This window comes from Canis lupus, chromosome 1 (genome assembly GCF_011100685.1).
Source record: "Canis lupus familiaris isolate Mischka breed German Shepherd chromosome 1, alternate assembly UU_Cfam_GSD_1.0, whole genome shotgun sequence".
Taxonomy (NCBI): Eukaryota; Metazoa; Chordata; class Mammalia; order Carnivora; family Canidae; genus Canis; species Canis lupus.
The window spans coordinates 69,217,550-69,243,343 of record NC_049222.1 but is presented as its reverse complement, the minus strand read 5'-3'; the positions used below and the strand labels follow the sequence as shown (position 1 = coordinate 69,243,343).

The 25,794-nt window shown below is 42.5% G+C and overlaps 2 protein-coding genes across 8 annotated transcripts in view; one reads left to right on the top strand and one right to left on the bottom strand.

Annotated features, from left to right (window-relative positions):
- The window catches only part of SAMD3 (sterile alpha motif domain containing 3), a 37,813-nt gene extending 18,200 nt beyond the window's left edge, over positions 1 to 19,613 (top strand). The window contains 6 exon segments of the mRNA XM_038526768.1: positions 2,196 to 2,304; positions 2,307 to 2,359; positions 14,028 to 14,228; positions 18,176 to 18,347; positions 18,827 to 18,909; positions 19,134 to 19,613. Of these exon segments, the coding sequence (XP_038382696.1) occupies positions 2,196 to 2,304; positions 2,307 to 2,359; positions 14,028 to 14,228; positions 18,176 to 18,347; positions 18,827 to 18,909; positions 19,134 to 19,418 (903 nt within the window). The 3' untranslated portion in view covers positions 19,419 to 19,613.
- Positions 19,614 to 22,913: 3,300 nt separating this feature from the next.
- L3MBTL3 (L3MBTL histone methyl-lysine binding protein 3) overlaps positions 22,914 to 25,794 on the bottom strand; it is a 120,953-nt gene continuing 118,072 nt past the window's right edge. For all 7 annotated transcript variants that reach the window (XM_038526761.1, XM_038526767.1, XM_038526763.1 and 4 more), the window contains one exon: positions 22,914 to 23,816. In XM_038526761.1, the coding sequence (XP_038382689.1) occupies positions 23,673 to 23,816 (144 nt within the window). In that variant the 3' untranslated portion in view covers positions 22,914 to 23,672. The remainder of the gene's footprint in view (positions 23,817 to 25,794) is intronic.

Below are 25,794 nucleotides of genomic sequence, written 5' to 3'. Positions count from 1 at the left end.
GAAGGGGAGGCCAGGGAGGCCTTGGCACCGGGGCCACGGGAAGGCTGCGGCCTGCCCACCACATCCACAGGCCCAGCCGGGCAGGAGGGCGAGGGATGTGCACAGCTTCACATTTGGGAGACCAAGGGCACCCGCACCACACAGCCCGAGGGAGGTGCCAGGGCGCCTGAGCCACCCACACTCAGCCCTGGGCCGCGTCCACCTGCTGCCCGTCCCCTCAGGGCAGAGGGGCCTGAGCAACACTTCAGTTTGCCAGCGGCTTCCAGGAGGGGCTCCGAGACCCGGTGTGGCCTGGGAAATGGGGCACAGCGGCAGGAGTCCCGAAGGTCATGGGAGACAGGAGCCTGCCCAGCCGTGGGGGTCCCCGGGGAGCTCTACGCTGGATCAGCCACATCGTGGCTCCCGGAGAGCTACGGTCCTTGCCACCCTGTCCTCGGGTCGCAGAACTGCGGGGCGCTGGGCTCAGGAGGGGGGACCCAGGGACGCCCAGGCTGCTCACCACCAGCCTGCGAGGCACTGGGGCTCAGGAGGGGGGACCCAGGGACACCCAGGCTGCTCCCCGCCCCTCTGCAAGGCGCTGGGGCTCAGGAGGGGATGGCCCAGGGCCGCTGATGCACGAGGGACTGACGCCTCATCCCCTGGGCAGCTTCCCAGACGCCTGGGGTCCCGGCTGGCAGGTGGCGGATGTGAGCCTGCCCCTGTGCCTGCGGCCTGGTGAGGGGGGGGCGGGCAGCAGCAGCAGAAGGCAACGCCGGAGGGCGGGAGTGGGGCGGGCAGGGGTGGGGGGGGGGGAACAGAATGGAAAAGCCCAGAAGCGGGAGAGTGCCAGTGAGGGCCGATGAGGGCTGATGAGGACAGCTCAGTGCAGACGGAGGGTGGCGCCCTGACCGGGGCAGCGATCTGAGCTGAGACCCAGGGCAGGGCCCAAGCGCCGGGTACCAGGCCAGGCAAGCTGGCGGTGGAGCTTCTGGGGCCCCACGGCCCTGAGGAGGCCAACGCTGGCCCGACTGCCCACCGAGCCCAGTGCTGCGGCCCATGCGGCCCATGCGGTCCACGCCGTCATGGAGCCCAGCCGCCTGCCTGCTCTCCTCGCCCACCGGAGCCCAGAGGCCCTCCTGGCCTGGCCCCCAATCCCGCTCACCCGGAAGGCCGCACCCTCTGGGCTCCGGGAGGACCCGCCGGCCACACGGCCAGCTCCAGCCGCAGCCTCCCAAAGACAGGCCAGCGCCCGAAGTTCTGCGCCTCGAGGAGGGGTGCCCAGAGAGCCAGAGGACCTCTGCCCTAGGGCCAGAGCCAAGGACAGAAGCTCCCCGTGAGCCGGGACGTGGCCAATCCACACTGGACCGCAGCAGAGCTCCCTGGGGATCCCTGCGCTCCCCACGCCCCCACAGCGGGGCGGGCTCCTGTCTCCCGCGACCTTTGGGACCCCTGCCGCCGCCCCCCCATTTCCCAGGGCTGTCCCTACGCCCTGGCCTGGTGTTCCCACCCTCAGACCCACTGCTGCTCAGATGCACCTGCTGCAGGAAGGGTCTGCGGCCCCAGCACAGCGCAACAGGAAGCTCTCTGTTGCCGTTAGGACACTCTCTTTCCGGAACAGCAATGACCCACCTCGGCTCAATGGGCCCTTCCCGCGTCCCCTCCTTCCTAGGCAAGCCCAGCCTTCCTGTGTGAAACAGTCCACGCCCTGCACCTACCTGGGGAAGGAACGCCGCAGTCGTCGCCAAGGGGGATTTCAGGGGGTGATAGAGAAAACAATTTTAAGAAAATGCATCAATGAATATCCACCTGAACCAGTTGTCGGTTCCTCCCTAGAGCCCAGAGGAAAAGTGGAACGTGCTGCAGAGACAGCAACTATGGCTGAAAACATCCAATGTGGGGAATTAGAAAAATCCAGGTTTAAGAGCCAGCATATTCACTCAATAACTAGGTGGCATCGGGGAACTAATTTTTATTTTTCTGGCTCTGTTTCCTTAGTTATCATTTAGGGATTATGATTTTTACAGCAGCATCACAAGATTGTTGTGAAGGTAAGTGGAAGGATAGTTATGTTATTTCTACTACTCTGATGTGAAAGTAATTTCAAGCCCAAGAGTGATAAAGATTTTATTGTTTGTCTGAGATCATTCCAATCTCCTTGAAGATTAAGTCTTGTTTTTTGTGGGGGATTTTTTGTTTATTTTTTACATTTTATGCAGTTTTTATGGAAACGAGCTCTCAAAGATCGCTTTAAATATGTTCGGAGACCCATAGAAGATGATGAACAAGTGATGAGAAATAAGTGTAAATTTGGACACCGAAGAGGCCAAAGAAATCTCGTACCGATACAAGCTTTGATAAGGTTAAAATTGTCCGGATAAAAGTAAGCTTGGATGTTTAAATGTTCTGATACTGTGTTGATTGATTGATTAAAGGATAATAAGTAATAGCATCTAAAATCACTAAAATGCAATGAGATATTCTTTCTGAAAACTGGGAGGCAGGGAAATCTGTTTTGCATGGCTAAAAATATGAATGGATGATATTATTTCCAAAAGAGGGCTTCCAGAAACCGTTTGAGCAGGATGCGTTATTCATCATCTCGTGTTTATTCTTTCACAACCTTTGAAAAACCTGGAAACACCCTTCTGTTCTGGGTCTTTGATAAATGTCTCTTCCTCTGATCGTGAAATATAGCTTGTATTTTTGCTGTTCTTATTGCTACAGACAGACGTTAGCACTCATATTGTAGGGAAGCCCGTGTCCTCGAAGTTTTAGGGAAGAATGTAACCCACAGGCATGGATACAGACCCCATCCTGCTCTTCTGTTGCCAGGAAGGCAGTGTCTCGTGCCAACCCAGAGGTGGCCTGTGAGGACTTGCAGGCCTACAGGTACCTCCCTCAGCAGCAGGTTTGCTATAAGTAATGCGCGTGTAGATCTAATTATCGCGATCCTATAAATTTCCTTAGCTTCCTCAAAACCCCCAAATATGGTTAAAGCCCCAAATGTCCCCTGCTAATAAAGTAAACGAACTCCTCAGGAAGGATGTCCAAACTACCAAGTAGAAGAGAAGTCAAGTCCCATGACTGTCTTCCTCCACAGATGGAGGAAGAAGCAGGCTCCCTGTGGGGAGCCCAATGCAGGACTCGATTCCAGGATCCCAGGGTCATGGCCTGAGCTGAAGGCAGAAGCTCAATCACTGAGCTACTCAGGTGTCCCTCTTTCAAAATTTTCTGAAAAAAATTTGGCTTGACTTTTTTTGGGGGTGAAAATTTATTCTGTTTTCTTGAAGCAGTATAGAAAGGACTCTGACATTTCTATAGGAGCTTTTGCTTTTCTCTTTCTGATTTTTTTTTCTAATTGCAATGAAATTCTCTTAGTTGAGAGGCTTTTAGTATGATCTATAGATGCATAGATTATTTTATCTTTGTCAGCTAATTGAACCTACATTTAGTTTCTTTTTAAGAGTTTTCAATAACTCAGTTTCTTCAAAACTGCCTTTGATACCATCTTCTCAGGGGTCTTCATTTTATGATGTATTTGTTATATCCGTTCTGAATACCTACAATCCGTGTTGTCTTATCCAGGAATAGCAGCTGTTCTAGTCTTCTAGTTCCCTATTTATCGTCTGCTCAGTGGTTCTGTTCATTTTTAAAAGTGGGGTTTCCAAGTCTCCAACTATTATTATTATTGAATTGTCTCTTTCTCCCTGTAATTCTGTCCATTTTTGCCACATGAGTTTTGGGATGCTGTTGTTAGGTGTATATAAGTTCATATTGTTATATCTTCCTGATGGATTGGCTTTATTCCCATTACAAAATATTTTCCTTTGTATCTATGAACAGTTTTTGTTATAAAGCTTATTTCGTCTGATGTTAGGATAGCTATTCCCTCTCCCTGTTTGCTGTCATATCTTTGCCCATCTTTTTACCCTAAACAGTTTGTGTCTGAATCTAAAGTGTGTCTCCTGTACACAGCATATAGTTGGATCATTTTTACCATCTATTCTTCCAATTATTAAATATAATGACTTACAAGATAGAATTTATGTCTCCTATTTTACTATTTGTTTTTTACTCATCATTTGTTTTTTATTTTATTCTTTAATTACTGCCTTCTTTTGTGTTAAGTAGATATTTTCCAGTGTACTAATTCAATTTTCCTCCTTGTTTCTTTTAGTACATATACAGTTTTAGTTATTTTCTTAGTGGTTGCCCTGAGAATTAGAACTAACATCTTGATTTTTAATAATCTAGCTTGGATTAGTATCAATTTAATAACAATAGCATACAAAATCCTTGTCCCCATATAACTCTATCCCTCTCCCTTTTTTGTGCTGTTATTGTCACATAAATCACATTTTATACCTTGTATGCCCATCAATACAGATTTTATAATTAGTGCTTCATAAAATTGTCTTTAAAATACGATGGAAGAGTTACAAACCCCAAATACATTTATACTGTCTTTTATATTTACCTAGTAATGACCTTTACCAGTGCTCTATTTTTTTCATGTGGATTTGAGTCACAATCTAATTTCTGTTTATCAGCTAGTGACCAGTTCTCTGTTTTTATTTATTTGGGAATATCTTAAATTTCTCCTTCATATTTGAAAGGTGTTTTGCTGACTATAGAATTCATTTAGTTCATTGTTTTCTGGTTTGAGAATTGGGTGTTCTCATAACACTGATATCTCAGTTAAACGCTTTTGGCCGCAGCCAACAGAGAGCCCTATCTAAAACTGGCCAAAATTAGAAGGAGAGCTATGCTCTCACGTGACACGGAACCCAGAGATAGAGCAATGTGGACATTATCTCTCCGCACCAATTTAACCATCTTGTCTCCTCGAGACAATCCGTAGGGGTGTTGCTCCTCCACTTCCTTGAAGCTAGGTGTGGCCGTGAAACTGACTTGAGCCAAGAAGTGGAAGAAGTGACACATGCAGTGATGACCCAGTGTGCAGTGCGCCCTCCTCCCCACTGATTCTTTATCAGTGATGCCTCCCAACATTCTAGGTGGTGAAGCCAGGTCCTTGGTCGAGGAGGATGAGGAGCTGGGCCCCAAGACGGACGTGTCACGTGAGCAACAAATAAACTTTTGTTGCTGAAGGCTTGGGGGTTGCTGGGTACAGCAGCCTAATTCTCCTTACCCTGAGGGATAGCAGGGGCTCCCAGCACGGCATGTCCGGCTTCGGATCCATGTCCCAGGATCCTCTTTGTGTTGGCGTCGTGACGTGACAGAGGCATTTTGGAGGATCTAGCTGCTCCTGCCATCCTTACCCCAGGGATTTCATAGTCTGTGTCTCTGTCCTTTATCTGGATTGAGGAGATCTATGAAAAGTATCACCATTTGTTATAATAGAAATGCTTACAACATAGGGAAACTTTATTTTGCTTCATGTAGAAAATACCTAGCTTTATTTTTTTCAGCTAATCCCCTTGGAGATTCTACTTCCTCAGTACAGAGCACATCATCTCCATTGTGACTTTAGTTAAGAACATTTCTCAGAGTCTGAAACATGGAGGAAACCAAACTATTATCTTGCCCCACCCAGTGCGAAATATCCTATCAAACATACTGTGGCAGGTTCTTTCAAGAGGTTAACTTGTGCTTTTTAAAAACCAAACCAAACCAACCTACATGATGTCCCAGACACTGATGCAGGGATTTAATAAATCCTGTAGGCTGTTTTTGTATCCCAGAGTCCTCCAAACACTCGCTAAGTGAATAAATAAATCGACAAACTGCTGTTTACTACTAATTACTAATTACTAACACGATACTTACGATTTATTTCCATCTTAAGACATTTTCTTTTCCTCCTTGTTGGGTATATATGTACCTCATAACTTTGAAAGTCATGAAGAAGTTTTGTGTGGTACCTTTCCTTGCGCTAGAAGTGAGATGGAATCAAAAGTTCTGCAAAAACTGCTGAGAGGGCCAAATGCTAAGACTATCTCAAAGGCTCCTTTGGATTTCATTACTGTTTGCTTCTTACTGCACCTGACACATAATGATTTATTGAACAAACCCTAATCATTTTCATAGGCTTTTGCACAGATGTTTCTCTCATGGTGCAAAACTGAGCAAAACAGCAAACGTTGAAGAGAAATGTTGACAGTTAATTGCATGCTGGAGATAATGCAATTACTGCCATTGGCAGGTGGCAAATGCCCCAATGCTGTGAAGTCTTACCAGCACAGGGCAGAGTCGCTGCCGTTTCCCTGCCGGCCAACTGGGCCACACAACTGAGTGCTACACAGGGAGACCTTTCAAGGTACCTAGAGAAACCTCATTTCCACCGTCAACTGGAAGACAACGGAATTGAAAACAAGGATGATTGGAAGGTGATATGCAGAAAAGCCTAGCCTCTAACACGGTTGTGTCTAGCAGAAATGTAATACAGACCACATGTGTGACTTCAAATGGTCTAGTGGCCACATAAAAAACAAAAGCAAAAAGAAGCAGGTGGAATTATTATACTAGTATATTTTATGTAACCCAATATGTCCACAAAATTATTTCAACATGCCATCATTATGGAAAATTATTGAGATGGTTTACCTTTTTTTTTTTCTTTTTTTGTACACAAAGTCTTTGAAATCCAGTGTTTCAAAGCCTCCATCTCCTTTTGGACTGGCCTCATTTCAGGTGCTCGGTAGGCTCCTGTGGCCACCAGCCGGGTGACTCGGGGAAGGATGCCCTGCCGGGAATCAGAAGGCGAGACAACGCCCTGGAGGGAACACCACAGTGGCAGGGAGCATGGCCATCACTTGCTGCCGATTGGCAGAGCTCCATCCCCAGACCTGGGGATCGGACCTTTATGTTGTGCCTCCAAGGTAGAGTTTTAATGCTGTCCATGTAAGAACCACTGAAGTTCCGGGACAAGACACGAGCTTTGTGAGCTTGCTCAGATTGCAGGATGCAGAGCGGCATCATGTGTAGTAGGCGTCCAGGCGGGCTTCCCCTCACAGCTGTAGGGCTGCAGCCCTGCTGGGCCTTCCTACCGTGAAAGCAGCCTCTGTGTTCCAGCAGAATCCAGGTTAGAGAGGGGCAGTCCTTGCGTGGGCTCCAGCCGTCAGCTTAGACACTGAGCCCCCGCGGCCCTCTGAGGGCCCCGCGGCCCACTGCGGCCTTCCGCGACCCTGCAGAGGAGGAGGAGACCCGCGTGAACAATCGTCCAGTTTGCATCCAACTCCAGTTACTGTTCCAGCTCAGTTATTGATTCCCTCGGAGTCACAGCTCTCACCCGGGCCCTCAGTGTCCCTTCGTCCGTCCCCATGGCCACATGGAATCTGGTCCCTGCTTCCTGCCTTGTCCTTCCCCTGACCTCTGGGGCATGTCCCCCGCCACCTCCCCCCATCCCCTCCCACTGTCTTTGCCCCTGAGACCAGACGCCCAGCCGCCAGCTCGCCAGCAGTTAGCAAGGCCGCCTGTCTGTGTAGACAGCAGGCACTACCCCAAGACAGCCACCCTGCGCCCCCCTTCGTGCTGGCGACAGTCCTTCCCCTGTAACGGCCTCAAAGTGCTTGTCACTAAGCCTCGAAGCACAGACCAGACAATTTCCAGGTTCCTTCTGGCTCTAACGGTACATAAATCATGAAAAGGTGAGGATTTTAAATTCCGATGCCACCAGCCGTTCCTTGGAATACAGTGCTTGCATCTAGGCTACGACCTTCTGACATTATGTTAGTCCAGCCAGGTCGGAGCTTTCCAGAAGCCCGACGCTCCGTGACATTTCATGAATCGGGCACGGGTGTTGGGGGCACCATTCAGCACACTGTAGGCCATGCATACTGGCCTCGGGCTGCCCACGTTACCCGTTAGAGAGCTCCCACTACCTTACAAGAAAATGAAAGCTGCTTATAATTAGTTTCCTTTTCCTTTTTAAAAATCAAGATTTTTCTTTTTATTTAAAAACCTTCATTCCATACACTTGAGACTTGTAAAGGAACATACAGAGCATATGTCTAACTCATGACAAAACAAACACCAACTTGCAGCTTCGAGAGAACACTGTCCACACCGTGTGTCTGCCCATTATTCTCGCCCGTCCCATCACCTGCTCTAACACCACTGCCCTGGACTCTGAATTTTAGGTTTCTCATTCACTTGCTTTTGAAACCTGTGAATTTGCCACCTATGCCAGGTATCTCATATTATTGGGATTTGCTTGGTGGGCAGCCTACACAAGGATGCAGACGGTCATCTACGTTGACCTTTTCCTCCCACAACATACGGTCTCTGAGATGCACCCAGGCTCCCTTCGGTGTGTGGTCCATTCACTCTTCTATTCGCTTAGAGATCTACTGTGACAGCAAAACACAGTTTACCCGGCCGTCCTCTTACTGATGGCATTTGCCGTGTTTCCAGTTCCTGCGTCCTGAGCTCGGCTGCCCAGCATTCCTGTTGCGCGGCTGGGGTAGGGGTGCCAGCACTTGGCCAAGGGCATGGAGGTGGGAAGAGGCCGACACACAGGGCCTGCACACATGCAGCAGTCGGAGCCCCCGTCTGTCCCCGGGTGAACACAGACAGTCACACTCACCAGGCGCACCTGTCACCGTGTCCCCCGGTCCCGCCCCGAGGGAGACCCGCTCAGACAAGGAACCGGGTACCTCCCCCTCCCCAAGGGAGGATGCCAGTGGATCCAGAGTAAAATGCGACTTGTTCCTATTCTCACTGTCATCATTTATGGGGTTCGTCGTCTTTCACATTCATAAAACATTCACCTTTCCCTCTCTGTGAGATGCCCACTCATGCCTTTTACCTATTTCCTTAGGGTTGCCCTTTTTAAAAAATTTATTCATAAGAATTCTTTACATGTTGCATTCCACTCCACCGGTTGGATCACTGTAAATATCTTCTACTTTGTGCCTTCCGTTTTGAATTTATGAAATCTTTTGACCAAAAGTTTATGATTTCAATGGAGTGAGATTTATTAATCGTTTCTCTTGTGATTAATATTTTAAAGAACTCCTTTCCTACCTTGAAATGTTAAGAATCATTTTTATATATTTCTTAAAATTTAAAGTCCTACCTTAACATTTAAGTTCTTAAGCCAAGTGTAATTTCCTTTTGTATAAGGTGTGTGATATGATCTGTTTTCTTCTTCCTTTTTTCTCATATGGATAAACAGTTTTCTGTACTTTTTATAAAACAGTCCTTTTTCCCAGGCATTTGTGATGTTACCTCTGTTCTTTTTAGAGATCTGCATCTAGAAGCTCTGCTGTGTTGCCCCAGTTATCTATCCCTGCATGAACATCAACTTTCCTCATCTACATAGTTGTAAAATGTCTTGATACTTTTCAATTTCCATCACAGCCTAATTATTATCTTTTAAGGTGTGCCTTGGTCATTCTTGGGTTTTTAAATCTTTTAAGTGAATGTTAGAATCAGCTTGAATTCTTAAAACATTGATTTTTGGGATTTTGATAAAAATATTGTTAAATCTACAGTTCCATTTGGAGAAAGGTGACTTCCTTAGGATTTTGAGTTTTTCTCACAGTGAACATGGTAGGTATATCTATTTATTTATCTTGATAATATTTTCTAATCATTTTATAATTTTCTCCATAAAGACCTTTATGGAGTATTTTTTATTAGTTCTATTCTTAGGTGCTTTACAGTTTTTGTTGCAACTGTAAAAAATTACATATTGTTTGTTAACAAATTTGTATATTTATCTTACATTCAGTTGCTTTGTAAAACACTCTTTAATTGTAATAAATTACATGTATGCCATTTTGAGTTTTCTCTTAATCAAATCACATAATTTACGAATGATGACAGTTTTGTGTCTATCTTTCCAATTTTTATGCCTTTTGTTTCTCTTTCTTATCTTACTACTCTGGCTAGGATCTCTTGTAAAAGGCTGAATAAGAATATAGTAGGCATCTTTGTCCTCTTTCTGATTTTAAGGAAAATTCTTTTAAAATTTCACCATTAAAAATGTTAGCTCTAAGTATTTGGTAAATAACTATAAGTCTCAAAAATTTTTCTTCTTATTTTGATGACAGTTTTTTTTTCTTTAAAGGGATGTTGAATTTTATACAATATTTCTGCATTATTTGAAATATGGTCATTTAAAAGAACTTTAATTGGTTAATGCAATATATGATATTTATTCCTATTTAGATAATCCAGGTTAATTATAGAACTGTTATATGTCATATTTCTCAAGACTTATTTCTTTTTGGTCCAAATCTTTCTGTCACAGTGGCTCTAAGACTTCAGGGGTGCGTGGGTGGCTCAGTCAGTTGAGCATCTGTCTCTTGATTTCAGCTCAGGTCATGATCTTGGGGTTCTGGAATTGAGTCCTGCATGGGGCTCTGTGCTCAGCAGGAAGTCTGCTTCTCTCACTCTATCCAGCCTCCACCGCTCATGCTCTCTCTCTAAAATAAATAACTCATTTTTTTAAAAAAAATTCAGATTTCAATATGAAAAGTGCCTGAAATATAATGGGCAAGTGAATCATACTTCCCTTTAGTTTACCTTAGTTCCCTTAGTAATGTCAGACCAGGGTATTTCTGGGATAAGCTCAAGTTAGTTGTTCCTTATTCTCAGTATTTATGAATTTCTTCATGAATGAGACTGACTTGTAATGTCCCCTTTATGATGTTCTTTCAAGTTTGGGGATTCATAGAATGGATTGAAATCCTTCATAGAATTCCTTGCCCCACCCCCCTGAATTTGTGAAATAATTTGCATAAATTTGGAACACTCTCTTTTGAAAGTGTAGAATTTGTCTATAAAACCTTTAGGTCCTGGCTTTATATTCTTTGTGGAAAGACTTCTATTTTCTAATTAAATTTATGCAAGATTATGGGAATTTCTTTTTAGTTGGTTTGATAAGTTATACTTTTCTAGAGATTTGCTCACTTTAGTCTGTCTTGCTAGTCATCCTGTGTTCATAGAAAGTAGGTCTACCTGAAGTTTTCAACCAAATCTTTCTCTTTCTTTCTTTCTTTCTTTCTTTCTTTCTTTCTTTCTTTCTTTCTTTCTTTCTTTCTTTCTTTCTTTCTTTCTTTCTTTCTCTTTCTTTCTTCTTTCTTTCTTTTCTTTCTTTCTTTCTTTCTTTCTTTCTTTCTTTCTTTCTTCTTTCTTTTTCTTTTTTGGTAGCAGGAGGCAGATTATTTATTAATTTAAAAATATTTTATTTGAATTCTAGTTAGCTAACATACAGTGCAATATTGGTTTCAGGAGTAGAATTTAGTGATTCATCACTTATGTACAACACCCAGGGCTCATCATAACAAATGTCCCTCTTAATACCATCATTCACTTAGCCCATCCTCTGCCTACCTCCCTCCATCAACCCTCTGTTTGTTCTCTATCATTAAGAGTCTCTTTTACAGTTTGCCTCCTTCTTTCTTTTTATCTCCCTTCCCATATGTTCATCTGTTTTGTTTCTTAAATTCCACATATGAGTGAAAAATATGATATTTATTTTTCTTTGACTTATTTCACTTAATGTAATACTTTGGCTCCACCCATGCCTTTACAAATGGTAAGATTTTGGTTTTTTTTTTTTTTTTGATGGCCAAGTAATAGTCCATTATACACACACATAACACACACACACACACTCACCACATCTTCTTTATCCATCCATCAGTTGATAGACATTTAGGCTCTTTCCATAGTTTGGCTATTGTGGATAATGCTGCTATAAACATCGGGGTGTATGTACTCTTCAAATCTGCATTTTTGCATCCTTGGGGTAAATACCTAGTAGTACAATTGGTGGGTCAGAGGGTAGCTCGATTTTTAACTTTTGGAGGAAGTCCACACTGTTTTCCAGAGTGGCTGCACCGGTTTGCATTCCCACCAGCAGTGTACGGGTTCCCCTCTCTTCACATCCGTTCCAACATCTGTTGTTTCCTGAGTTGTTAATTTTAGCCCTTCTGACAGGTGTGAGGTGGGATCTCATTGTGGTTTTGGTTTGTATTTCCTTGATGATGAGTGATGTTGAGCATCTTTTCATGAGTCTGTTGGCCATCTGGATGTCTTCTTTGGAAAAGTGTCTATTCATGTCTACTGCTCATTTCTTAACTGGATTATTTGATTTCTGGATGTTGAGTTTGGTTAAGTTCTTTATAGACTTTGGGTACTAGCCCTTTATCTGGTGTCATTTGCAAATATCTTCTCCCATTCCATAGGCTGCCTCTTAGTTCTGTTGACTGTTTCCTTCACTATGCAGAAGTTTTTTATCTTGATGAAGTCCCAGTAGTTCATTTTTGCTTTTGTTTCTCTTGCCTCTGGCAACACATCTAATAAGAAGTCGCTGTGGCCAAGATCAAAGAGGTTGCTGGCTAGGTTCTCCTCTAGGATTTTGATAGTTTCCTGTCTCACATTTAGATCACATTTTGAATTTATTTTTGTGTATAGTGTAAGAAAGTGGTACAGTTACTTTCTTCGGCTATGTTGCTTCCAGTTTTCCCAACACCATTTGTTGAAGATACTGTCATTTTTCCATGGATATTCTTTCCAATTTTGTCAAAGATTTGTAGACCATATAGTTGTGGGTCCATTTCTCCACTCTCTGTTCTGTTCCATTTATCTATTTGTCTGTTTTCGTGCCAGTACCACACTGTCTTGATGACTATAGCTTTGTTCTTAGTTCAATAGAGCTTTGTTCAAATTCAATAGAGCTTGAAGTCTGGAGTCCTGATGCCTCTGGCTTTTCTTTTCTTTTTCAGGATTGCTTTGGCTCTTCAGAGTCTTTTGTGGTCCCATACAAATTTTAGGATTATTTATTCCAGTTCTGTGAAAAATGCTGGTGGTATTTTTTTTTTAATTTTTATTTATTTATGATAGTCACACAGAGAGAGATCGAGGCAGAGCACAGGCAGAGGAGAAGAAGGCCCCCATGCACCGGAGCCCCGACGTGGGATCGTCCCGGTCTCCAGGATACGCCCTGGGCCAAAGGCAGTCGCCAACCGCTGCGCACCAGGATCCCGGTATTTTGAGAAGGATTGCACTGAATGTGTATGTTGCTTTGGGTAGTATAGGCTTTTTAACAATGTTCTTCCAGTCCATGAGCATGAACTGTTTTTCCATTTCTTTGTTCCTTTCAATTTCTTTCATAATTTTTAAGAAGATTTCAGAGTACAGATCTTTTACCTCTTTGGTTAGATTTATTCCTAGGTATCTTACTGGTTTTAGTGCAATTGCAAATGGAATCAATTCCCTGATTTCTTTTTCTGCTGCTTGCTTATTAGTGTTTAGAAATACAACAGATTTCTGTATGTTGATTTTATATGCTGCGACTTTGCTGAATTCATGTATCAGTTCTAGCAATTTTTTGGTGAAGTCTTTCAGGTTTTCTGCATAGAGTATTATGGCATCTGCAAATAGTTAAAGGTTGATGACTTTGCCAATTTGGATGCCTTTTATTTCTTTTTGTTGTCTGATTGCCCCTCAACAAATTTCTCTAGAAACACTTTTTTGTTTTTTTGTTTTTGGCTCTCAAACTTAATGTCTTAGATTTTTAATGAGTATGTGAGGTATTTCCTAGCCATCCCACCTCACCCAATTTACTCAAATTTAGAGTAAATATAATTGACAGTTTGATTATTGTCACTAAATACCCAGTTATTGTTTTGAATTTGGATTTTATCACATGGTAGTGCAGCTATAAATAGATTTACAAAGGAAAAATAAAACAATAGCAATAACAAGATCTTAATTTAAAACCTTCTTATCTCTTTTCATATTTAAATGAATAGAAATAAAAAAATTCCTGGTAGGTGTGAACCTTCTGGATAATCTAGGTTTCCACTAAAAGAGTATGTAGAAATGAAGTAACTTTTACATCTGTCAGGAGAAGAGATTGTAATTCCATAGTAAGAAATGAACTATCTGTTTTGTTAAAGACTGTCCATTTGTTAACCACATCCAAGGCCAGGTGTAATCACACATGGTGACACTCACCTGAGGAGTGCATTGAGAGAGCGCAGTAACAACAGGCTATGATTCAATTTCTCACGGAGTGTTAAACTGCCACTTGGAAAAATGGAACATACTGATAATTCAACAATATTTTTCAGGAAGAAACTGTTTGTTTAGATTCTGAGGCAGATGAACATATTAACTGGTTCCAGCAAGAATATATGAAAACAGAAAAGGACTGGAGAGAAATTGATAAGAGGAGGAGTCAGACTTTGGAAATAAGAAGAAAGTTGATTGGCAGCAGAGCACCTCTCAAGGACATCCTTAAGATGTTTCCTTTCCTGAAGTGCCCTTATCAGGTACCTTTATTTGCTTATAATCTCTGATTTTAATGTCCAAATGGATTTTTCTCTTTTCTTTTGGAGTGTAACAGTACTAATGATGGGTGAGGATCTCAGTAGGGTGCACAGGTTCCACAGGCTACAACTGGGACCATTTGGTAAGGATTTCTGGAAGCATATTCTAATAACATGCACTGCCTGTCTTCAGATTTAAAGATTTCCCTGTCATTGAACACACTGTGGAGGCCGGAGGGGGGTGGGGGTGGGGGGGACCACTACTTGGGGGTATATTGACAGTGTGAAACATTTTGCCTTGTGTGCATTTAGACAATCAAGAGAGTCTACTCAGAAATTGTTAGTATGCAGCATTACTCAAAATCTATTTATGATCCCAAATAACTTCATAAAGTGGTCTTCTAATACATGAAGTTAAATAGGCAAATCAAATATCCTTCCATTTAGTTTACTCACGGTGACCATTAGAAGCTCCTATTACAATGTTAGTGGAATGTTAGCCGAAGCATATAATAAGATTCATCAAGGTTTTTACCTGGGAACACATTTCGTGGGAGACTTCTGTGGGTGCCATCAACTATTTTGAAAATAATAAGTTGTATATGTTATTCTTCCTCCAAAAAATGAAAAAGAACCTGCCTGCATATTTTATCTTAATAATAGTCTCTAGCAAACATCTGAGTGCTTACTAGGCAGGAGTTATATTTTCAGGGCCTCACGTGGATGATTTTATCTATCCGTCTCTCAGCAACACTACCTTGGTTATTAGTTACTTTCTCTTCATCTTTGGGTTGCTAGGGACAGGAATAGCCAGGAGGCTTTGGCTATTAAGAGTAGGCCACACTGACACACCTGCAATATATTGTTTGAAAGCAAAACCTTGGGGCGCCGGGGTGGCTCTGTCAGTTAAGCATCTGCCTTCAGCTCAGATCATGATCCCAGGGTCTTGGGATCCAGCCCCACATCCGGCAATCTGCTCTGGGGGGAGCCTGCTTCTCCTGCTCCCTCTGCCCCTCCCCCCAGCTCATGGTCTCTATCAAATAAATAAAAATCTTAAAAAAAAAAAAAAAGCAAAACCTTGTCAAATGGATAGCCTATAAACTCCTTAAGGGTAAAGAGCATATTTTAAACATCTTAGTAGCTTTCCAAATGCCCTGCAGAACACTGCGCAGGCCACAGGAGTGAAATCTTGATTTTCAGAGTGCTGGTTAAGTTAGTAGATGGTTGGGGTCTCGGTCTGTCTGGGCTGCTGTAACAAAAATACCATAGACCGGGTGGCTTCTAAAGGACAGAAATGTATTCAACGGTTCTAGGGGTGGGGAAGCCCAGGACCAAGACACTGGCGGATGTGGTGTCTGGGAGTTGGCTTTTTGGGTCATGAATGGGCCTTTCTAGCTGTAACTTCGCATGGCTGAAGGAGCGATGTAGCTGCCCGGGGTCTCTCTTGTAAGGGCAGGACTCTCATTCATGACGGCTCCACCCTCATAGCCAGGCCCCTCTCAAAGGCCCCACCTCCTAATACCATCCCTCCGAGCATTAGGTGTGACATACGAATTTTGGGAGGACATAAATATTCAGTTCATAGCTGTTGGTGAGGCTGTGTGGACACTGATGCTGCAGCCTTAGGGGTCTTCACAGGGGTGCGGGGTCTGTGCAGGTTTAGTGATTAAAACAGACAAGCTGTGTGGTTCAGTAGCCTTTCAAAGAACCTTAGCTGAGCATGAGTCTGGGGGCGGGGGAGGTTGGAGAGAGACTTTAGACCTAAGGCTGTGTCTCTCATGCTTTGTCTTAAGTCTCTTTTTCTCCCACTCCCTCAGGCATTTCATCCTATCAAAAATATGGATTGGGATATGGTTTTTGTAAGGACTGTACTAAAAATAAAGTCGTCTATCTATCGTTTTAAGCCTGAGAGTTGAATCTTTTAGATTTTTGCTGGAAGTACCTCCGTAATTAAGCCTTGTAGAGCCAGCTGGGATTTACAATTTATAAAAACCTTATTGTGAATAAAAGCAAGCTTGACCTCACTTACAAATACACAGCTGACAAACAATCCCTAAGCAGGACAGCTGCCCCCGCTGCAAACCACTCCCACTGTGAAGCCTGGCAAGCCCAGGGTGCTTGTGGGCACAGGTGTGGCAGAGGAGCAGTCAGGGTGGGACACTGGACCACGGAATCTACATGGATCCTGCTCACCACCTGCACTCATCAACCTCCTCCCTTCAAAACACTTTCAACAGAAAATAAGAATGGTATTTAGAAACTAAGATTTCAGCCCTAGGTGTGCTCATTGCTACAGAGGTGTTATTGCTCTATGGTTTCCCACAGAACCAACCCGGGATACATACCTTTACACATGCACACGCACACGCAGATCTGTATCGGTCCATTATCCACACATCAAGTATTAAAAACCATGAATTCACAATTGTACCTCCAATTCCAACCCAAACCAGAGGGCTTACTCCAATCAACCCCCTTTCCATACATTCTAACTCTCTTCAACAGCGAGAAACCAGGCACCCGTTATCCTCAACGTCTTTATTTAGTTGTGCTGCCTTCCCCAGACTTTACACAGCCAAACTCCTGGCGGTGAATGATCAGTCACAGAAAAGCCCCTCTCTCCATACTCCACGTTTCATCCCACAGGTTTCTTATCTTCATCCCCTTTTTGTTATTCAGATTAATTTCTATTGATCTATCTTCAAGTTCATGAAACTTTTCTTTGTATTTCCCAATATGCGTTTCTCTATTCAGAGATGTTTTCATCTCAGTAGATATTATTCTCAAATCGATTTTCAATTTGGCTCTTTTTAAATATTTATCCCATTTCTCCGTTGAGATTCCCCAGTGATGATACATGGAATTCACTGGTCTTAACCACAATCCTAGATGAGTGGTCTTATTATAGAGAGCCGCCATGCCTTTGTGATTCATGTACACATACACCCTGTGTTTTAGCTCCTTCTTGACCTTAGAAATTAATAATTAGTGGTCTATTTCATGTAATTGAGAATCAGAACATTCATTGTTTTGTTGAGACATATTTGGGTAATGTTCAAATTTGGAAGAAATTTTAAAAGTAATAAACCCATTCAAGTAAGTTTAAAGCTATTGAATAGAAGGGCAGCAGTGTAATGTGTGTTCCAGTTTTCTGATAACTACTTTTGGACCCCGAGATGATCTACCTAAGCGTTCAAGAAATGAGGAGACCCTGTGGGTAGTACCCAACTTTGCTTTACAGAGTTTTAGGGAAAGTGATGATTTACATTAATTTCTACCAGTGCAAGTGATGATGAATTCTTATAATGCCACTTGGTCAAAAAAAAGTGGGGAGGCAGTAGTGGTGGTGCAATTCTTGGAGCAGGAGAACTTGGCAGGAAATGGTGGTTTTGAGTAAAGGGGTTTCCACATGGGTAAACTGGTTTGCTTCTACTTTGCTGTCAGATCTCCTACACTTAATTTTTTAGCTCACCACTTATCTTTGTCTCTAAGGCTCTCCCCTTTCCCTTTGGGGATCCCTTTGGGATGCTATGTTTAGGTATTTTTGAAGGTTTGCTTCCGAAAACCTAACAGTTTTTTAAAATTTTGCCTCTTGTTGAGTACCACCTAAAGAAATATAAAGTCCTAGAATCTTAGCTGGTAACCAAAAAGCCAAAATATGCATATATACATTGGAACCCCCATTTAGTTGAGTTTGCATGCAAATTTTTAATTCTGAGGTATAGAAGTTTGCTATGTCCATTATTTATCTTGTTTATCCTATCCATTTCAGGCTTTTATTCTTTCTTCCTCCTCTGTCTTTAAGTCTTTATTTCTCCTCTACAGCTACTCAAATATCTTGTGTACATTTTAAACTAGCATTAAAAGCTTAATATAATCCCAAAGAGTTATTTACTCCCTTACATTCTATACATTAATTTTTCTTGTAATCTTTTTCTTCCTTTTTCTAGATGTTCAGAGAATTCCAACTTCTTACAAGAACAGATATTTATAAAAAAACAAAGCACATTTTGGAATCCTATTCAGAAAAGATACTGACTTCTTTTTCAGTGGTGGACAATCCAATCAGTATTGCATTGCAAGAAAAAATGAAACAGCACACAGATGAAGACATGTTGAAACGTTAGTAAACCTGGGGGTGGGGCAATCTCATCTTAGTTATCTGTATAATTTAGGATAATTAGAAAAGCTCTGTTTTGGAAATAAGTAATTCAGTGAAACAACATGCAGGATAAAAAAAATGTCTCGAATAGGAGGAGCTGAGGTATAGAATTAAAAGTACAATTGATATTATAAAATTATATTTAGAAAACTAGTAACCTGTTAATTTCATAATACCAATCACAAGGTAAAGCATACTAAAATCTTCCTGGCTGATGGACAGAGACTACAGGACTCTTATCTTCTCCTGGTCATGACCTGGAGGGCAGAACACGAGATGTTGGTTAAACGATTGTGAAACACTGATGCAAGAAGACTGGTTTATTATCTGTAGAAGCAAATGATTTAAAAAAACAACACCATGTTTTAAGACTGACTTTTGCTTATTAGTTGGCAAAACCTTATTTTTACTTGGACTTTAAGCACGTTTGTTTTGGCAGATATGAAGATGACAGCCACATGTTTGCTCCTACCAGATGTCTTTGGGGATGATCCCAGCCTGTTTGTCATTGTGAATGAGAAGGTATGCAGTACTTCTGTGATCACTGGGTTTGACATTTTACATCTTCATAAGACAGCTTATTTGAAAACAGGGTGATAGTCTCTTTTGAAATATTGTTTGGTCATATTTACAAATATGCTGCAGTACAACAAGCTCATTTATTGTAATGTTGTGGTTGAAGCATCTTTTAGTATTTAGCTACTTTCCTTATCAGACAGTGGTGACTCTATTATCCATTTTCTCAGGTGCAAGTTTCCACACCCGTGTTAGAAGTCAAAAATCCTTTCAACATTGATGTCTGTGAATTTTCTTTGTATTTAGAAAAAGAGAAGCTCACAAAGGTAGACGACTGTGTTACAGCCTTGGCTGCACTCATAGCTGCCTTCCATGTATTTGGAGTTGAGTGTCCGAGAAGACTGTCCCAAACTCTCAACTTCCTAGAGACACTTATTTTTGATATCCATCGTCCCTACTTTCCTTCTACGAAAGAAAAGATAAAGGCAATAGGATTTCAACATCCAGTTACGTAATGGCATGCCAAATATTGAATCAGAATTGATCTCTAGGACAGCTAAAATTTTATTGAAAAAATTGTTTTGACTTAGCATTGTCATAGAAGGTAGTTGTTAGAAAATTGTCTCCAAGATGCAAATGAATCTCGTACCTTCTATCTTTATGATTAGATACTGAAAATTCTTTGTGGAATCCTGTAATAAAATACTATGTTAAAGAGCTGTTTGAGTTCTAAGAAATTCCATGGTTCAAGCTACACTTTTTAAAAAATATTTATTTATTTTGAGAGAGAGTGAGAGAGAGCACGTGCATAAGTGGGAGGGGCAGAGGGAGAAGGAAGGAGAATCTCAAGCAGACTCTGCACTGCGCACGGAGCCCAATGTAGGGCTCGATCTCATGACCCTGAGACCATGACCTGAGCCAAAACCAAGAGTTGGTGCTCAACTGACTGACTGACACCCAGGGGCCTCCCAAGCTACACTTTCAAGAGTGCTTTAGTTTTTGAAAAACCCTACACTTCAGATACACTCGACTCCTTTGATTAGCATATGACCCCTTGCAGTTGGCCCAGTGTGCCTACCCTTGGGAGACGTAATACCTGGGGGCTGTACGTTTGTGGCCTATGGGCTCCTCTATGGTCTCAATATGGCTTGGAAACATTTTGATCTCGAACATTCTAAGGAGATACACATACTCCCTAGTTCTTGCCCTAAGCCGACCTGCCTGTGCCAAGCTTTTTGGTTTCTTTCAATCACATTTGTTGAGAACAAAGGCAGCCTCGTTCCTGAGGTCTCCTCACTGATGACGGATCTCACTGGCACAGGTCCTGATCGTCTTCCCTCCCTTGACATACAGTGATGGTCCCACTCATCTCCTCATGCCGTTTCTACTTTCCCCTGGCTTTGATGTGAAGTGTGGGGGATGTGCCCTCGCTGCTGCTCAGGTGTGTTTGGTCTGTAAATATGGACCTGACTTGTCAGTCCCAGAGCCTTCTGGGTACCAGTTTATTTAATTTTTTTTTTTAAGATTTTATTTATTTATTCATGAGAGAGAGACAGAGAGAGGGAGAGAGAGAGAGATAGAGAGGCAGAGACACAGGTAGAGGGAGAAGCAGGCTCCATGCAGGGAGCCCAACGTGGGACTCGATCCCGGGTCTCCAGGATCACACCCTGGGCCAAAGGTGGCACTAAACCGCTGGGCCACTGGGGCTGCCCATGGGCACCAGTTTCTAGTTTTTGGCTTAGCCCCTTCCTCAACTTGCTCTCCTGCTATCTCAGAAGCCCAGGTCCTGGCTCCTCATGCACCCAGCTCAGAATCTCATGTTGAAATTCCATTTGTTCTATTCCCAGAGACAGTACCTAAGTACTTCTTAGGTCTGACAAGACTCAGTGCACTCTAAGTATTTTATAAAGACAATGACAACAATGACAACACTACAGTTCTGAGACGCTTCTTGATAATCATCATCACAATATCCACATGACTTATCAGTTTAGACAAAACAGATTGGTGTAGAGGCCAAAGAGCTTTAAGTGTCCTAATGCGTCCATCACAATGCAGTGGGCATTTCTGGGGGTACATCATCAAATTAATTTTTTAAGTTTAAGAAGAAAGGAGCTCACAGGAATTATTGAAAAACTATTTTTCAGGACCTATATCTCTGAAAATACTTATTCTGCAAATACTTATTCTAATGCCTCTTTCTCCGTAAGCACTGATCTTTAAAATGGTAAGTCAGTGAGACAAAAAAATGAAGGTTCGATCAGCTGCCCACCCCACAATGACTGTGCACTAACTGCTTGCATGATGGGGACAGGCGGGGTCGGTGCACTGTCAACCTCACTCAAACCAGTCCTGGGACGTGCCTTTCATTAGAATGTGCCTTTAGTTCCTTACAAACTTTCTTTATTTCTCTACTCTCCCTTTAGTTCCATAATCTGTCTTATTTTCCCTCTCCCAACTGAATTTACCAAATTCTTAAAGCTTCCTTTCCTTGGGAAGCACACGTTCTCTGCAGCTAAAGGTCAGTGAGAGCCCCTCTCCATTCCCAGAGGTTGGGGAAAGACAGGGGTGGTGCTGCAGGGACATCGCAGAGAGGTTTGGCCCTAAGCACAGCAGCAGACAGGAGTGGAATGTGAGGGCAAATACACGTAAGCTTTACTGTCTCTCCGTGGCACATCTGTCCCCAGGGCTCCGATGGCCCTGCCACTTGGTAAATACTCCTATTGTTGACTCACCTAAGTCTGTTTTCTTTGGAGTCCGAGTCTACTGAATCCAGAAGTTGCAAAATGGCAGCCTGTGGTTATATTTCAACCTGCAGACAGGTCCAATTTGACTTACACAGTGTTTGTAATCTTTAAAAAAATCTCTTATTAAAAAAAAAATCTCTTATTTACTTACTTACTTATGTACTGCCATTCTTTCCATCGCCTGGGACATAGTTTGACAATTTTGAATCCAGTGAATTCATTACAGAACGAGGTAATGCCCAAATCTTCAACATTGGTTCTGCTCTCATTTGCCTGTTTAACAAGCTTTCTAAAAAAAAAAAACAAAAAAACAAAAAAACAAAAAAAACATACATATGTAAAAAAAAGCATCTGCAATTAAGATTTTATTTCATTCATGTCAGATATAACAGTGCAACTCGAATGTACAAATTCTGAACAAAACATTAAAAAAAAACCCAACAATGAAAAATTTATCTAAGTGGATTCATGCAAAGAAATGAAAGGGACACTGTAGATGCCATGCCCTTTTGAATTATAACAAATGCAAAGGCCTGCTAATAGACTTCCTATGGGGTACATCAAAGGAAGTCCATCAGAAAAAATGAGGGCAACTAAGAAGAGAGGTGGGACTTGCCCCAGAATTCAGACAGCATGCTACAAACGTGCTTCCTACTTTTATAATAGCTCTCGAATAAATGGCCAATCCTAGAAGTGGACGTTACATCCAAAGCCTGATAAAATCATTTACCTTTTGTGTTGGAAAGGCATTCTCACAAAAGAAACACGACTGCTATCAGTTCATAGGTAATCAAGGGCTTTCATCTAAAGTGCATCTGTACATTTATAAAACTTCGGTGAACCCTTCTAGAGAAAGGAATCTTTCTAAAACAGAGGTTCTTGCATAACTGCTTTGGGAAGTTGCCTCCTGGATCTGTGAGCATTTAGAATCTTTGTGTTGACTGGTGTTGCTCGCTCACAACACCCTGCCTCTTCAGTAAAATCCATATACTCTCTCTACAGCCAACCCCAAGAAAACCTCTGGGTCTGGAGGAAGAAGATCTGGGACAGAGCTTTACGGATTAGTGTTTCCAGCAACAGAACGACCCCTTCAGCTCCACAAAGCACCACAGTTCCTTCACCTACAATTAGAGAGAAGCTCAAGATCATCTCATAAATAGTTCAAGATTCTTACAAAGACACCCCCCCCCAATAGAACTGCATATTCCTTTGATACCACTGGACTCTTGTAAATACATAGGGCACCACAACGTAGAAGACTGATGCCATTCAAATACATCACCTAATTTATTTATATATTTTATTTTTCAGTTCCATTATTTATATACACGTTTTTGGTAATTATAGTAAAGATGCTGGTGAAAAGTAATTTGTTTAACATTTCATAATACGTGCAAAAGTAAAAACACTGATTTAAGGAAAAGTAATTTCTACCACCGTTCGGCCCCAACAAATTATGACAAGCAGTTAGGCAGTATCATGACTTGCAAAGTTATTGTCAGCATAATGTTGCAATTCAAAATATGGCACAGAATGAACAATACAGGTAACAGTCCCACTGGCCAACCTCAGCCAGGTTTTGACTAATTTGGTATAAGTTGAAGTTGGATTATATAAAAAGGTTTCTGAAAGTACTGAAAAAGAAACAGTGTGCATGAAAGAGAATTCAACAATGTTTACAAAATGCCAAAAGTTCTTACTCTGATCCCCCCTTTTACCATAAATAATTAACGAAGTCCCCTTCCCCCCCACCCCACCCCCAGCCTCAAAAAGATGTACAAAGATAAATTTAGCTCAGTGAACAGAACCGAAGGATGACCGCTGTTAGACAGTACTTGGTTAAAAGCCGAAGCATTTTCATAAGGATTCGTATATACTGTCTCTTGAGGAATATAAATAATCTGATAGCATCGCTCTCGAGTTTTGGAGACTTCTCGCGTAGGAGTTATAACTGTCCTTGTGCTTTGAATAAAACATGAGCTTTAAAGCAGAAAAGCTGATGGTATTCAAAATTCACCATCTTCAAAGTTCATTGTGAGAGTTCTTCTCGGCAGCTTTGAACATCAGGATAGAATTGAAAATTTTGAGAGCAGGGCCCAACTTAATGCTCATAATCTTAACAATGTCTGTTTGGGTCATAAGCAGAAAGGCTTCTCCGTCGATTTGCTAAAATGGGAAGAAAAGACAAAAAAAGATTATGAATTAATTGCATGTGGTGTCGTGACAAATAGCCAAAGTTGAGTTATCAGCTGTCTTCTGAGAGCCACGCGAGAACGGCACAGACAAGAGTTCACGTGTGCGAACATTTCCTGAGTAATGAACCTTTCTTATCTACAATAACCAAATGTGGACTGGAAGCAAAGTAAAAACTCAGTTGTCTGAAAAATCGGCCCACAGGAAATGGAAGATGCCCATATCTCCCTGTGATTACCCTGACTTAGGCAACGAGTCAAGAAGAACTTGGAAGACTCTGGATGCCTCAGATCCAGTTCCCATTCTGGTAGATTTTAGGATGACAGATGAGAAGCAACACACAGCTGTTTGTGGATATAAACAAAGGAATTCAGGCAGATATGTTGGCTGCATGCTAACATTTTTTTTTAATTAGCTTTCCATAATGAAGAAAAAACCAGTGATAAATAGCATTCATTTTTAGAGTGGCCACGATTACTCTTCATATACTGAAAAAGAGCAGCTACTAACAAGGGCAATCAGACTATTTTTAAAATTTTATAACAAGGGCAAGCAAACGCATCAGTGAAAGTGGCAAATGTGGTGTGAAGAAATGTAGACTGTGCTGGTTCTACTAGGTGGGGCGGCCATGGGAAACATCCTTCCCTTCTCTGGTCTGAGATTAAAATTCTGTGCTAGTACAAGAGAAAGCTTTGAGGCTCAGAGGTACAGCTCTGAAGAAGATGATGTCTGGTTTAGTGGACAGAACAAAGGAATGGTCTTTCCGTAAAATTTTCAGGTTTGGGAGTATTCCACCAACTTTAAAAAAATAATTTGTGTCTCTTTCAGTTTTCCCATTTTACACAAAAAGTAAAATAAATAAATAAATAAATATTTAAAAAATAAAAAAAAGGAAAAGGAAAACACACATTTGCCCTCCGCCTCACACGCAGAGACAGACACATGTAGAGGGAAGATGATGTGAAGACAAAGACAGAAAACCAGCAACAGGCCAAGGAGGGGCCTGAAACAGATCCTCTCTCCTGCCCTCAGAAGGAAGCTACCCTGTCAACACCCAGACTCCTGGCCTGTGGGCCTCCAGGCCTCAGACCCGGGAGATAATACATTTCCACTGCCTAAACTGCAGGTTGGTGGCTCTTGGTCATGGCGGCCGGGGCAAGCCAATTCTGTGAACAGTTCACCAAAGGCTGAAATAATTCAGTGGCTGTGTAAGATTTTCTTCATTTCTCTAAAGATATGACAAATCTGTCAACTCTCTTCATCAGTAAGAACTAGGGATCCCTGGGTGGCGCAGCGGTTTGGTGCCTGCCTGTGGCCCAGGGCGCGATCCTGGAGACCCGGGATCGAATCCCACGTCGGGCTCCCTGCATAGAGCCTGCTTCTCCCTCTGCCTGTGTCTCTGCCTCTCTCTCTCTCTCTCTCTCTGTGACTATCATGAATAAATAAATAAAATCTTAAAAAAAAAAAAAAAAGAACTAGGGTCATCCGATGCAACTTTTAAGAATCATTTGGAAACAGTTGTCTAATTCCCAGTAAGGAAACATCCAGCCTGCCGTCCTCAACAAGGAAGAGAAGGCACTCCCCTGTAAATTTCCAAGCAAACACGAGCTCAGTGGCAGGGATAGGAAATGTTCCATCGTATTTTAGGGGAGCATTATGTTCTGGTCTCCTCGCTTGCACTGTGACAACCCTCTCATCAAGCAAAGCCGCGCACAGAATCAACGGTCTGGCTGAGGTCCTCCAAGTCATGAATGGAAATGCTGACTGACAGACGGGTTCCCAAAGAGCCCATCACAAAGACAGACTTGTCTCCTAGAACCCTGGGCCCTACTGAGCTTCCCGCGGAAACCCTGTAAGAATGTATCATGACAGACGAATAATGACAGGAAACAGTCTGAGAGAGGCAACGATGGAATCTGAACACCGGAGTCGGGTGAGAAGGGAGGGTGTT